Genomic DNA, 14,999 nt, shown 5'->3' on the forward strand with positions numbered 1-14,999 from the left:
TTCCATATGCTGCAATCCCGCAATCTGGCATCCCTATGCAGTTAACTGAACACATCCCTTGCTACATTAATACTCATAGCAAGCATGGAAGAATGACTATTGGGTAAACAAGCAAAGATACATCAGAGAAGCATATAAAATGATCAACATAAAACAGTTACTGTACGAATATGGATTTTTATGGCAGCTCGAGCAACTCTAGGCAGTAGAAACATATTCCATATACATTATCCATGTTTAAGCTGCAGCAATAATGGGGAAACAATCACAGTACATTTATATGTACCTCTTTGCCCTTTGTTAATACATTAGTCAGCCACAAGATTATTATATCAATGTCTTGATCCTCCTTCCCCTGCGGAAATAGCCAGCCCAAGCTCTTTGCATTGCTGCTCATCTGGTTGCAAACTCCCTGGAATTGCACCAAAAGCTCTTCTTGACACTTCAAACCCAGAAACCACATGATGAACATATGCTGATGCATCCTCTATGTTCTGTCTTAGATTCAAAGATGTGGAAGCAAAGTTCTTTGATGGAACTCTTTCCACTTTCCATGCAGATGGTAGGTTCAACTCAGCAACTTTCAGAAACCTTTCTGTGGCAGCCTCCCATGACAGTGCATACCTTTCTTCATCAGTCAGCTCAGCAGGCTGTTCAGCTAAAGCCTTACACACGGCCTCAACAAAGCCCTTGCGGTTATCATAAGTTTGGCAATTTGAGAACTGCTTGAAGAAGTCATTCGAGGGGTGGTTGGCACATACAACGATTTTTCCCATTGCTAATGCTTCAGCAGTGGTCGTGCATACCACATCTGTGGTGCTTGGATTCAGGAACACTTTATAGCTGGGACAAGAACAAAAAAATGAAAATTAGACAACAGATACCAGTTGGAGGTTAAATAAAGGACAAAAGAATTGGAGCAAAAAATAGAAAATTCGCTGAATATGCCAGAATCAGTTAAAACCTGTACTTGGTTTGGTTGCATAAACCATATTCATAGAGTTGTTTCTTAACACAACCAGTTACAATCAGATTCTTCATCATGTTTATAATGGAATGGAGGAAATGGATCTACATATCAACTCCCAACTACTTCGAATTAAGGCTTTCACTTAGCCGGGTTGCTTTGTTTTTAAAATGCATTATGAGCCGGATATCTGGGTAAAAATTTTAGAGTTAATAAATAAATTTATACCAAGAAGGAAGCACATACAGCAGGATGCTTACTCATGGAATACAGGATCAGCGTGGTCACGCCCAGGGTTTACTCTAACTACCAGTTCCAACTTTTTAGCAGCTTCCTGAACTTGATCAGAGTCTTCTCCACTGCCATATAAATCAACTTCAAGCCCAGTCAACTCCTTTTGGTGATCATCAAGAAGTTTAAGAAGCTCCTTGTAACCTTTGCTCCACACCATTTTTCCAATGTAGTAAGCACCTTTTGTGAAGGGCTGGTCCCCATTTTTCTGTTGCTCTAACTTTTTCTTTCCAATCTCAAGAAACTTGGGATTCACTCCATGAACATTGCAAATGATGGATTTAGTATAATCCTGGGTGGCAGCAGATAATCTAATTACCTGGATTTACATCAGAGTAATCTGGTCAGCAAGCAAAAATAAGAAATTTCAACTATCTGAAAATCTCATGAAGCTGAATGATGAGCATGTCATAAACAACCTGACCAACCAGATGATGCTTTCTTTTCTTGATGTCTTATTAAATTTTTCCATGTTATGTCGCATTAAACTCCTATCTATTTCTATAAACCTTGTCCACCATCTAAGTGGGTTGACCTTGAGATTTGTTCATTAAATTCCCAAGTCTCTACCTCAACAAACCTCTAATATATCAGTTGCCATCTATCTATGATAGATAAAAGAGCCTGCTGCATGTACAAGAAAGGTCATTTATGTAAAATTCCCTAATTTGCTTTCTTATGAAATAAATTCCCCAGTAAATTGACAGACCTAAACTAGCAAGTTAGATACTTGAATGACACTAATTATATCCATCTGAATCTTAAATGGTTTGACGAAATGTATAATCATATGAAGCAACATACCTTGTGGCAGTATATGCTGACTACCCAGCTGTTAACATATTTAAGAAGTAATGCTTTCAATCGTCCATTCTTCTCTCTCTTCACATATTCCAAATAATTGGTGTGCACAATTCCTATCACAAGGCGGAATTTAGTTTTCCATCTCTTCCCATGATGGAACCATGTTAGATGTTCAGGCTCTTCAAGTATGGCAACATCGGCCACTTCATCAGAGATGAAATCAGAGATATCTCCTACAGGAAGAATGCTTCCTTTATCTTTAGCAAACTGTGCCATGAATTGATGTCAAGAAATATAAACAAAATTATCACTACTTGTTCAACTGATATAATTGCGTATGATTACCTTCCCAGGATAAAAGCATAATTTGAAGTCACATAGAAATGCAATTCGGTCCTCAAGCCACCTACGGACATATGCTTCTTGCTCTGACGGCAAACTGAATGTAATGTTTTTCGGATATACTAACTTTTGATGTTTCAAAGACAACCACGGAATCACTAAAGTGACCTTTCTGTCTCCGTCCTTTGCAAGATATGCAGCACGGAACAAAGGGTTGACAGCAGTTCCAGTCAACCACGGAAGGCTTGCAGTGGTAAATATTGCAATATGCTGCTGTTTTTGATCCATTCAGTCATCAGGTCTTAAGTGCTAGGCACGGACAACCCCTTAGAGAATTCAAGTAAAAACCACCGGAATTGGAGAAGTAGGGGTTCACAAGTTCTAGAACTTATTATGTTTTAACTGCACTAATAGAAAAATAAAAGTAAGATATATAGTATGTAGCAGTTTCAACTAACACTAACACACCTCTACAATTCTAAAGCAATAAATGAAAGGACGGCTGCTCTAAAGCTAGGTGCACAATTCCAGCTAGCAATGAACGAATTCGGTGTAGCTAACAACTGTTAAACTACAGTATAACTGCCTATATATCTCATGCATATAGACTTAAGTAATTATTTGGCAAGAAAGAAATGAATACTTAAACAAAATAACGGCTTTGGCCATAAAGAGGCATCTTAAATATTAGTACACAGAATTGCAACTAGAATTCGCAAGAAAAGAAAGACCTAAAGTGCAACATTTATAGACTTATAACACATTGATCCATCCATAAAGACGTGGAAATCTTACATCATTTCAAGCAAGAAGATTACCATCTATAACCGAGTGAATATACAATAAATGATGCGTAGAACAAAACAACTATAATATTTCCATGAATTTCAAAAAAACCAGCTACGCCGATTCTAAGAACTGAGAAATCCACAAGAAATTAAAAATCGTGCAAATTATAAACACGGAATAGCAGAAGAAACAGATCGAAGTAAACGACTCGAACAGAAAATACCTGTAATTTGTCTGAGTAATGATGATCCTCTGTTGTAGACAACTTTCAAGAAAAAGGAAAAGATTCCTGGTGGCGTGAAAGTTATGAAATGCTTGATATTGGATTTGGTCAAGTAGTTGCCTTCAGCTTAGGCAACGAAAGGTGGAGGGAATATCCTCTGTCCTAGCTTTGCAACAGTTGAACGATGTCGTTTTTATTTTATTTATTTTATTTGCTTTCTCCAGCTGGCTTCTCTACTTCCCCCAATACAGGGCAGTTACAAGTGTTGCCCATTCTATCATTCTTGTGATCAGTCTTGATGTACGTAAGTCCGAGTTTCCGCGCATTATTTTTCCGATTAAAAGAAAATAGGGAGAAGTTACAATTTTTACTCCTAATATTTGCCCGGCCTCAACTAATTTTTAGAATTATAAAAAAATATATGTTTTTATTGTTATTTTGACCCCTCCTGAAACGTGGGATATAACACCGTTAATAAATAATATATAATTTTTATTTTAATATATATATATATATATATATTATTTTTGACACATAAAATTTAAATTTATATATAATTTTATAATTTTTTTATTAATTTATAGATTAATAAATTATATTTCTAATTACAATCCTAAGAGATAGATATTAATTATATTTTAATATTATATTAACTAATAATTAACTTCTTAATCGGGATAACGATACTAATTCTATTATAAAAAATAATAGCACATTATTTATATTCTAATATTTTATTAACTAATAATAGTTTTCTAACTATATAATAATATTAAATCTATTTTAAAATAGTATATTAACTAATAAATTAGTTTTGTAATTAGATAATAATTATAATATAGAAAACAACATTTTAAATTATATTTTTAATATTATATTTAATAACAAGTTAAATATTTAATTATATAATAATTTTTTAGTTTTAAAAAATAATAATATTAATTATATTGATATATTAATTTATAATATTAAATTAATTAATAAATAATTTTTATATTATTATATTAATAAAATTTTACAATTTAAAAAAAATAAAATATATAAAAGTAGTTAGTTTGTTATTATTTTTTAAAATTTTACAAAGCAATATTAAATATTATAAATTTTATTATATTATATTTATCAATTTGATTTTATAATCAAAATAATAATTACGGTCGTGCAACGTACGGGTAAACGACTTGCCATGACCCCACCTGTGGGCCCGTGACCGGCACTAGGGAATGGGTAGGCGTAAGGCTAACGAATCTCGTAGTAAGCCTGACTCTCACTAACTCAATTAAATCTCATATCAAATTAATATTATGTAAGCCACAAATTATCTTAACATTAAATCTTACACAATTGAATCGGTCTGCCAGAAGAATTAGGCGATACTCGAAACTACAGAAAGTTACCACTGATACCTCTACTATTACTACTGCAGAGAATCTAAGATTTTTACAATTTGACATACCAAATCAAACACCACCCGATGATGAAGAAGTCGGGTTACTGAGTAAGAGTCGCGGGAAGACTAACAATCACGAATCTGAAAAACAGTAAATGGAGATTGTCAGTCTCAAGAGTGAGTTAAAATCATATATCTAAAACAGTTTCAAACATCTCAATATCACATTATTTAATTTTAAAATAATTAATAAATCATGCAAACCATACGTGTCATGCCATGCTTATACAAAAATAATTCCACATGCAACGGGACAGAGTACTTCATTAGAACCCTAATCCCAACTCTAACATCTCGATTTAATTCAATACTTACATCTTGACTAACCTCAACTCTAACATCTCAATCTCTCATTCCAACCGAACTGGCGCCCAGAGAGCAAAGCTCGACCAAGGACCTTACTTCCAGTCTGGTGACTTAACTTTCAGCCTTGGCCTTTCGACTCTCTTATCCAATAAGACTAGCGCTCAGAGAGCAAAGCTCGACCAGGGACCTTACTTCCAGTCTGGTCACTTAACTCTCAGCCTTGGCCTTTCGGCTCTCTTATCCAATAAGACTGGCGCCCAGAGAGCAGAGCTCGACCAGGGACCTTACTTCCAGTCTGGTCACTTAACTCTCAGCCTTGGCCTTTCGGCTCTCTTATCCAATAAGACTGGCGCCCAGAGAGCAAAGCTCAACCAGGGACCTTTACTCCCAAGAACTACACTCAACTAAGCCCAAAGATGCTCGACTGTAAGGTAGTCCTAATCTTTCTTTCTTAAAATTTTACCTATTTATCATTTCTCTATCTCTCTCAGATTTATACTGGAACCCTCATGCAACTCCTATGTTCTACTATCGTCCCATTCCGAGTCATCATGTAATATTAAAATTGGTGATAAAGGAAGAACATATTTAAATAGTAATTAAAAAGTATCATGCATATAATAATAATTAAATGAATAATTGGAATTGCAAATGAACAATCATAGTAGCAAATCAAATTTTATGCATGACACGTGCATAAGCGATATATGACTTTAACTCATTGGTTTGGTGACCTCCTAACTCTGCTCCGGTGCCTCGGTTGGAGCGAGCTGAACAGACAGATCTCTAATCACGAAAAACAATTTATCAAAACGCTGAAATAATCGATCATCCCTACAACACGGACATTTATCTCCTGTAAAAACGGGTCCATGACCTGCCAGAAAAACACTTCAAATATCCAACAATTCAAACAACGGGAGTCGGGTCCCCAGACTTCATTATTTTTCCCGACTCCGCCACACAGCACAAAACACGAGGCAGGCAAACCGACAAATAATTATTTTTGACTTACAAATATCAAATACTCAACACAAAACAATAAGCACAAACTAAATCAAAGAATTTCCAAAAACTAATGAGCCAGAGAAAATTACCGAGACGCTCGCCTCTAGCCGCCGGAGTCCGATCGACGATCCGAACTCACCATCAGACTCGAAATGACGCGTGATGATGATCCCCGCTTCCGATTTTTCGATCTGACCCCCGATCATCCCGAGAAATTTGCGAACAATCTCGGCCGTAGATTCGCAAACGGAGTCCGATCGCCACAAAACCGATGCCAAGTGGATACGCCCTCCGATCGTCCATCCTCAAGCTTGCCGGAAAAAGCCGAAATGCGAATGCCACCTACTTCACGGAACTCTCCTCCCGGCCACTAAAACCGGCCGCCAAAAGGAAGCTCTCTTCGGCGGGAGCCGATCGCCACCAAGATCGTACCGAAAACGACCGAACGGCCTTCAAAGTCGCCGCCTTCTTTTTTTTTCTCGCTAACTCATGTCATTGTTGACTGGGCGGCCACAGATGCCTCGACGGGCTTTTCTCCGACTGCCACGGGAGGCAGCAAGCCACCTACTTCTCTCTCTCGATTTTTTTTTCTTCTCTCTCCTCAACACTCTCTTCTCTTTTCTTCTTCTTCATATCGACTTTAGGCCCCAAAACTTTCCTTTCTTACAATTAAGCCCCTAGCTAATTAATTTGGACCAAATTAGAATTATTGAAAATACATAATTACATAAATACCCATGCCGACACATTTATTTACAAAAATACCAAACATCCAAATTTCTATTAAAACCCCATATTAATGAAATTACACTTTTAATCCTCATCCAAAAATAAATTTTCAATTTAGTATTAAAAACACCCTTTACAATTTTCCCACAATTTTTCAATATATAATTTTATTTATATAAATATGCATTTGGGGAAAATTTGAATAACCAAAATATAATTATTTCTCAAATAATTTACTTAATTAATTTCTTAAAAATTCAAACTAATAGGATATAGAAAGAATGACTCCTTTATTAGTCTAATATTAAAATTCAAAACTTGCATTTAAATTATTCCAACTAGACCAAGTAAAAATTAAATTAAATTAATTTAAAATAAAAACTCATTATTAAATATATAAAAATTCCGGATATTACACGACTAGTTTAAAGCAATTGTTGATTGAAAATTATATTTTAATATTAAACTAATTAATTAAATAAGAAAAAAATCGAATGAAGAATATAAACTTTTCTTTTTCACGCTTCTTCTAATTTTATATTTTTCTCTCGTTTCACTATTTTTTCATTATTTATCTCTCATTCCAATTAAGGGTTATTTCGCCCCCATTGTTCACTTGACACTAGAATGGCTTACATATTATTTTTGGTTGAATTTATTAAAAATTTATTTATTTAGAAAGATAAAATTAAAAAATATTTATATATTATAAAATATATCGATAAACTAATAAAAACGATGCTTAAAATAATAATATGGAAAAATAGAAGACCCATCTAAAGGTAAATTTCTTCTTTGGTTGATGTATATTTGCTTGTTTGTTTCTTAATATATAAAAAAAATAGAAATAGAATAAACTTTAAAATTCGACACTACGTGTGTGGAATTGATATTTTATAAAGATTACAAGTTTATCTAATTTATAATGTTACTATTATATTTTTCAATTCTTATCCACGAGAGAAGCTCAAAACACTATAATTAACATAATCTTCTAAAGCAGATACTAAAATATATTTACGTTAAACAAAAGACAATAGTGACACATAATATTAATAAAAATATAATTTTTTAGATTTTTTAATTCTTAAATCATCAATATCCAAGTGACTAATTTTCGTTCCTGTTGATTTTGATGGAATTTAAATTTCATCCAATAGGATTAAAACAGAAAAGTAAAAGCAATAAAAGAAGGAAGCAAATCTATATGATTATAACAAAAAAACGAATGAGTAAGAAAGAAAAAAGAGACAATGTTGTATTAACCTGAGCAATTGAATCTCAAAAATCCAAAGGGGATCAGTCTTGAACTGGAACCATAAAGCATGGAATCAATCAAAGAATTCTAATCTTCACGTTGTGGAGAGTCTTAGAAAAATTTGTATATACATAATTAAAAAATATTTCTTTTGGTAAAATTCTGAGATAAATTATTATTGATATGCGTAAAATCTATAATGTTTGGTTTAAATATATAAAATCATTTATTTTATTTAAAAAAATATAAAAAAATAAAAATGATCTTTAATTTTATATAATGTATTAATTTGCTAATATGAAATTTATTTAAAAAATATTATCTATTTCATTACAATTTAGTTTAGTTATAACTAATTGCACGTAAATTTAATTATATAGAATACTAAATTTACTTTCATTATATATAAAATATATAAATTTTAAATTCTTAAATAAAATTAAAAATACTATCTATTTCAATGAAATACTTTTTCCAAGTTGAATGTTTCAAAAATTAGTTAAAAGAACGTATTTGCTCTACCGGACAAATGTCAGGGGCAAGTTTGTAACTTCTCCCAAAAAATAATTAAGCCCGTGTATTTTAGTCCATTTCTCCATTTAAGTTATTGATTTAACTTAAAGAAAGGGAAATAACTTTGAACAGCCTTGTCTACCGTAGGCAGGGCCTCTCTGCCGCTGGATTAGAATATTATTGCCGATCGGTCATTCTCATGCGCTCATCATTGGTGCTGGAGGTTTGCGTACTATACGATCGACCTCTCCAGATAACTCACTATTTTCTCCTCCCTTTGGATTTTATGTGTTGCCAACACTGTACTAGAGCATGGACTGGTAGATAGAATACAACCCTAAATTTAACATCAGAACCCTAACATCAACTTCCTTAATTTTACTTACCTTAAATCCCCAATTGATATCTCGAAGATTTATAACGTTAATTAATTAGGTAATGAAGCTTTAATTCACACTCTGTTTTTTGGTTTGACAGTCTGTTTTATTCATTTCTTTTCTTTTTTTTTACTAAAATCTTTCTAAAGACTAGTTGATTGTTTACGGATGAGTTTTCTTGATAAAGTTTAGTACTTTAAGCTTGTGAAGTAAAATTGCATGTTTGGTCTGGTAGTCTGATTCTTTTATTGCTGATTATTTTGTGAAAAATCTATATATATATAGATATATATTCTTTTAGCATTAGACGCATATTTTTTGAGGATGCTTCAAGAATCAGGTTTCAGTGCGTTTATATCATATCCATATCCTGCTTTTGATCCATTTCAATCAGTGAATATTAACATGTTTGGGAATTTGAACGGAGAAGCAAATAAATGGCAATGTTTTGTTGTCAAGAAACAATTCATGTATCCTTATGAACTTTGTATATCTTTTAGAACACAGATTCAGCATTTATGTTTTATGCATTGAGTTTCAGTTCTGAACCTGGAGAATGTTGACGGGATACACAGAGGGTCTGTCAGAGATTGGATCATCGAAGGATCACTTACTTTCCGATCCTGAAGCCGCGTTGGACGACGACGACGACGACGATGAAGTGGAGTCTGAACAGATACTGTACACGGCCTCCTTTGAGGAGCTTGGGAAAAGTACCTTGAAGTATGATACCGTTATATGGGTTTCTATATCATTGTTGCTGGTTTTAGCTTGGGGAGTAGGTATTCTTATGTTGCTATATTTGCCCATCAGAAGATACGTGTTTAGACAGGAGATTTCATCACGCAAACTCTATGTTACGCCCAACGAAATTGTGTATAAGGTACATATTTATGTCTTGTTGTGGTGCTCTCTCTCTTTGGGGTTGGCATATTGAATTCGTTCCTCTTGTCGTTCATAGTGAACTAGATGCAACTATAGTTATCATTTTTTCCTTGTGTCAAGGTTTCAAGGCCTTCATTCATACCCTTTTGGGGAGTCACGGTAATTGACAAGCGTGTTCCTCTTTCCTTTGTGATTGATATCATCATTGAACAAGGTAAGATGCAACTTGGTCTTTCTATTGCCTCTTCCCATTGGTTATTTTTCTTTTATAATTCTATTTACCAGATAAATTATATTGGTTATATCTATGTACATGTTTCTCTTCCATTACTTGTTGTCCATGCAAATGGCCCAAAGGAAGAAGAAGTGATTTTGTACTGCCCTCTTTTCTGTTAGCCATCCTATGTGTTATACAGCTAAGAATTCCTAAACTATGGATCAATTATTGGTTGATATTGATTTTCTTCTAATAAAATTTTGGGCAGTTAGAGTCGAAACTCTATTTGGCTTATCGTGTAACAGTAAATTGTATATCTTTTTTTTAATGTGATGGATATGGTAAGCTACTTAATCGAGCTAAACTAATGCAACTGTTTATTTAATAACCTTTGTGTGGAAACAGATTCTTTTTATGTTTACTAGGGAGATATTTAAATGCTGTTGATATTTGTAGGCTGGCTACAGTCTATTTATGGAATCCATACATTTAGAGTTGAAAGTATAGCACATGGAAAAGCTGCACCTGTTGATGAACTGCAAGTTCAAGGTGTTGTTAGCCCTTCATTTCTGAGAAAGGTAACGCAAAGTTGATCCTTGAAATTATCTGATTGTGCCGTTATTATCAAACAAAAATGAACAGTAAATATTAGCTACACTAGATGAGTTTAGAATTTCTTACAGGTCATAATAACAGAAGCTGCAAAGAATATACGGGATGATGGAAGAGGTTGGAGACCTGCTGCTCTCACAGGGGAAGGAGACAGTATGTCTAGAATGGGATCATTGGGTGAGGGACCAGCTGCTTTTAAATCACCATCCAAAACCTGGAAGGCATGTGAGATTCTTTTTTCCATATTCTCTGAAAGTTGTGTTTGATCCAAATGCAGGAATTGGTAATGCTCCTTGGTCCACCTTTACAATCTAATAGAGATTTATAGACCCTTTGAATATTATTATTTTGGTGACTTCAATATCACTTATGTGGCATGAGTGAGCTTTTGCTTCATAGTGTGTTAATAGCAAGCCTGCCTTAACTGCGAGTTTAGTCATTTTCCTTTTGTACTCTACTTTACATGCTTATCTGAATGTCCCTAGTTTCTACTTATACTTTGGAGTGGCACTCATTGTCGGCAGCTTTCTTTTGCTACCAAAACCATACCTCATTACATGCTGAGCCTCTTTTAGTACTTGGAGAATATACTTTAGAATTATAGGAAGCATCCTTCTCCTTTCCAAGTTTTCTGAGAATCTAATTGAATGTGCCACTTCCTAAAGGCTCGGGATACATAATAGGAAGTTTAGAACACAATGGAGTTCATAGAGATGGCTAGTTCTATTCTATCTCTACTGCTCTTTTAAGTAGAATGGATACTTAGCTATTACCTTTATTAGTATATCTACGTCATGCAGGTGATGAATTCTCCACGCTATGCATCATTGGAGCCTAGAAGTGCAATCCCTGGTGAAGTGCTGCTAAATAAGCTTGAAGAAGTCAGTAAATCAGTTAAGGTGTGGAATGTTGCATTTTTATGGAATGTAGTGGAACTGCATGGAAATAAATTAGTTCGGAGATTATTTCAGTCTGAAAAATATTTTCATATGTTCCCTCCTGAAGCTAGCAGCAACAGTTTCATTTAATGTGGTGGCAAACCTTATTTTTTAACACTTTCAATTTTTGATATTATTATCCACACTCTTTCACAGTACATATGTGATTGGATAACAGTAACTTCTCCATAACAGAAAGCGTGCCCTTTTTCACTTTGGTTTCTTGTTGAGAGTTTTTTGTATGCGTTCTTTTTTTAAGGATATTTAATGTGCCTTTATTTTCTTCATGAGCAGAAAATTGAGCTGCTCATTGAGAAGTCCCAAACTGACCCAGAAAGCAGTCAGAACTAACTTGAAAAATAAGGTCTTTCGAGGCTCCAATCTGTAAGGCAGGAGCTTTTCTGGTTAGCTGAAGAACAATCCCGCAGAACCCAAATCGTGGTAAGCAGCTAATGCTATGCAGGGTTGCTTCGTATTGTATAGGATCCAAGTGGGACGTTTTTCTACCCAGCATATTTGAAACCTCAGTTGGTAATTGGTTTTTTTTTCTTTTCTTTTTTCTTTTCTTCTTGGTGGAAGCAGATTTTAATACTGGATTTCTGCAATATTCTTCTTAAACTTTTGATGTTGTAGAGAATTCCACCAAGTGATTGGTTTTCATTTGTTTGTATAAAGTTAGTTTCGATCCCTTATTTGTTTTAAAAATCTTAATGCAAGGCCAGACTGATTTTTGTGAAGTTTGGTCTTATTTCAGTCTTTTCCATCTAATCTTCTTGTTCACTTTTCATTTCCTGTTGTATCTCCGGCTTCCAGGGGTTGATCTTTATAGTACAAAATATTACACTTTTGTCATTGTCTCTGCCCCTTCTGCTTACTATGGCTGTGCAATACCCAAGTCTTGGAAGTGAGCGGACAATTTGTATATTTTACAAGGTATCTCGAGATGCACTTCCTTTTTTTTTTTTTTATATATAACAAGCACAAGAAGGAAATATCCTTTCTTTTCATCCAAAATTTTGTACATTCTGTATCTGTTAATTTCATCAAGCATATTATGCTAGGAAATAAACAGAAACCTCTGAAAGAGCAAGTTAGATTTCAAATTCTAATTATATCAGAAGCTCAGCAATGTATATCTATCTCAAATATATTACATACACGATGAGGAGATTTAAGTAATCTATACTGGTACACTTCCTGTCTTACCATCTCCCCTTCTGGTCCCCAAGACCTTCTGTGCCCTTTTTACAATATAAATAATGTCTTGCATTTTCATTATTCATTTTCATGCACTCAGCAAGCAGAAAACGAAAAGTCATTGACACTACATTTATTTGCTTTCCAACCTTTATATCAACTGTTAATAGAAGTTCAGAAAAGGAAAAGAAAAACCTTAACTACAAACAAATTTCGGCTATGCATGATGAAAAATGGCATGGCATTTACAGCTTCTCCATCTCAACCTCTATATTTTTATTTTCAGCCTCACAGCTGAAAATCCATCGTGGCATCTAAAAATTATAAAAATCATTCTTGAATTGGATCAAGCTTGAGTGACAGCATCACATCACCATGCACATCTTGGGCGATATTCTCACACAGAAAACTATGATTCGAACAGCAGCATTCTAGGGAATCAAGCCCCAGCACCTTTCAGTTTGATGACAGGTCGGGGAATTTCATTATTCTGACATGACATCACAGGTCAGTAGTTCCAAAAGATCTGGTTACTTCGATACTGTTTTCTGAGGTATATCGAAACTAGTTCCCTGTATGTCCATTTCCTCTGCCTCTTAAACTCTAAAAATGCCTCTGCACTGGAATGGAAATCCCCTTTACCCAAAACCTCAAACACAAAAGGGTCTGTTAATAGAACTGGAGAACCATCCAAATTCATTTTTTTGATGGCAAAATCCAAGTTTTTACCTAGTCGTCTATCCAAGTATGCATCAACAATACAACCATAAGTCACAATATCAGGAGATACCTTTTCATGTTTCATATGCTCAAGGGTAAGATGGAGATCCCATAACAAAGACATTCTTGAAAAAGCCAGAGCTCGTATATTAAATGTAGTGACATCAGGGTGGAAACCAGCTTCCAACATTCTCAGAAATTCCCTTTGCAAACTTTTCATTTTGAAATTGGCAGCAAAAGATAGCAACAGAAAGTTCCATATAAGATTTCCCACATCTTTCCTACCAAGCCCCACATCCCTCAAGAACTCCCCTAGCCTGTAAAATTTTCTCTCCTTTACATATGCAAGTGATACTGCTCTGATTCCTTCTCTGTCTACGAGATGTCTAGACCTTTTAAGGCGACTATAAGCAGATTCCATGTCAGTCAAAGAACCATGAATACTGTAATATCTGATAAAAGCATTCCCGGTGGCATAGTCTACTGGGAAGCCCCTCAATACCATATCCTTCAACGCGTTTTCCATCAGCTGAAGCTGTCCTCCCTTTCCAAAGCACGAGATAGCAAGAGAGTAAGCCTCATGTAACAAGCTGAAATTACTATAACTTAACTGGTCCAGGATATTCATAACTTCATTAAAATGTCCCTTCTTACTATAAGCATCAATCAACCTAGAAACTATTTGTATACTAGGCGTAAAAGAACCATTCAGCATGTGCTTCCATATAGCCTGAGCTTGAGGGAGAAGTCCATTGTCAGCATAACAAAGCAGAATAGCTGAAAGGGTAGGGTTGTTGAGTACATAGCCTTGGGATTTCATCTCCAGTAGAATTTCTTGAGCTAGATGAGGCGTTCTTTTGCTATGTAAATTTTGTACTAATGATGCACAATCTACTTCTTTGCAAGAAAAACTTTGATCCTGCTTCCACTGGTAAATTATCTGGAATAGTCGCACATTTATCACAATTGTATCAACAATAAAAAGCCCACCCACAAATGAACGTATTTCCAGGTGAGAATTCTTGAAACTCTAAAGTCTAAAGGCAAAAACGAACCAAATACAAAATAACATCAAACAGATATGTTATGGTTTTTGGTGGATATTAATTGAAAAAAAGATTGTGGAAGAAGAACAGTAACCTTGCGCGCTAATGGCCGATTTGTTGGGTCTCTTTGGGAAGAGAAAAGTCTGAAACGCCCCATTTTCCTTTTGAGAGACCCTCCAAGGTAGTCTGGAAGTGAACTTCCGACGATAACTGACTGTGCGTCCATTTCTCTTCTTCATTAAAACCATATAGCCATCCCGACCGTAGTTTCTCGTCTAAACTGCCGTTGAGCTTGTTCAACTTTTTCATTCTGGGAGTTGAACAGAT

At 34.7% G+C, this 14,999-nt stretch overlaps 3 protein-coding genes across 11 annotated transcripts; 1 reads left to right on the top strand and 2 right to left on the bottom strand.

The window, feature by feature from the left end:
* Positions 1 to 118: 118 nt before the first annotated feature.
* Positions 119 to 3,629, bottom strand: LOC8258532 (digalactosyldiacylglycerol synthase 2, chloroplastic). Of its 2 annotated transcripts, none has more exons than XM_015729108.3 (5): positions 3,417 to 3,629; positions 2,408 to 2,811; positions 2,063 to 2,329; positions 1,228 to 1,577; positions 119 to 843 (listed from the first exon to the last, which is right to left on the bottom strand). In XM_015729108.3, the coding sequence occupies exons 2-5, from the start codon at positions 2,690 to 2,692 to the stop codon at positions 333 to 335; spliced, it is 1,413 nt and encodes a 470-aa protein (XP_015584594.2). In that variant the 5' UTR covers positions 2,693 to 2,811; positions 3,417 to 3,629; the 3' UTR covers positions 119 to 332. The 2 variants fall into 2 exon arrangements, with proteins under 2 accessions (XP_015584594.2, XP_002511814.2); XM_002511768.4 differs by having other exon boundaries at positions 2,408 to 2,806; positions 3,417 to 3,628.
* Positions 3,630 to 8,813: 5,184 nt separating this feature from the next.
* On the top strand, positions 8,814 to 12,561 carry LOC8258533. Of its 8 annotated transcripts, none has more exons than XM_048377660.1 (7): positions 8,814 to 9,115; positions 9,599 to 9,780; positions 9,871 to 9,940; positions 10,063 to 10,156; positions 10,616 to 10,737; positions 10,831 to 10,992; positions 11,572 to 11,930. In XM_048377660.1, the coding sequence occupies exons 2-7, from the start codon at positions 9,614 to 9,616 to the stop codon at positions 11,797 to 11,799; spliced, it is 843 nt and encodes a 280-aa protein (XP_048233617.1). In that variant the 5' UTR covers positions 8,814 to 9,115; positions 9,599 to 9,613; the 3' UTR covers positions 11,800 to 11,930. The 8 variants fall into 8 exon arrangements, 7 of the variants coding, with proteins under 7 accessions (XP_048233617.1, XP_015584342.2, XP_048233619.1 ...); XR_001536454.3 differs by adding an exon at positions 12,004 to 12,561 and having other exon boundaries at positions 8,825 to 9,115; positions 9,599 to 9,940; positions 10,831 to 10,996; positions 11,572 to 11,670; XM_015728865.3 differs by adding an exon at positions 12,004 to 12,561 and having other exon boundaries at positions 8,829 to 9,115; positions 9,599 to 9,940; positions 11,572 to 11,670.
* Positions 12,562 to 12,803: 242 nt separating this feature from the next.
* Positions 12,804 to 14,949, bottom strand: LOC8258534 (pentatricopeptide repeat-containing protein At3g42630). Its single transcript, XM_002511770.4, has 2 exons — positions 14,767 to 14,949; positions 12,804 to 14,566 (listed from the first exon to the last, which is right to left on the bottom strand). Exons 1-2 carry the CDS (start codon positions 14,896 to 14,898, stop codon positions 13,415 to 13,417), a joined length of 1,284 nt encoding a protein of 427 aa, XP_002511816.1. The 5' UTR covers positions 14,899 to 14,949; the 3' UTR covers positions 12,804 to 13,414.
* Between the last annotated feature and the right edge of the window lie 50 nt (positions 14,950 to 14,999).

Source organism: Ricinus communis, chromosome 1, assembly GCF_019578655.1.
Source record: "Ricinus communis isolate WT05 ecotype wild-type chromosome 1, ASM1957865v1, whole genome shotgun sequence".
Taxonomy (NCBI): Eukaryota; Viridiplantae; Streptophyta; class Magnoliopsida; order Malpighiales; family Euphorbiaceae; genus Ricinus; species Ricinus communis.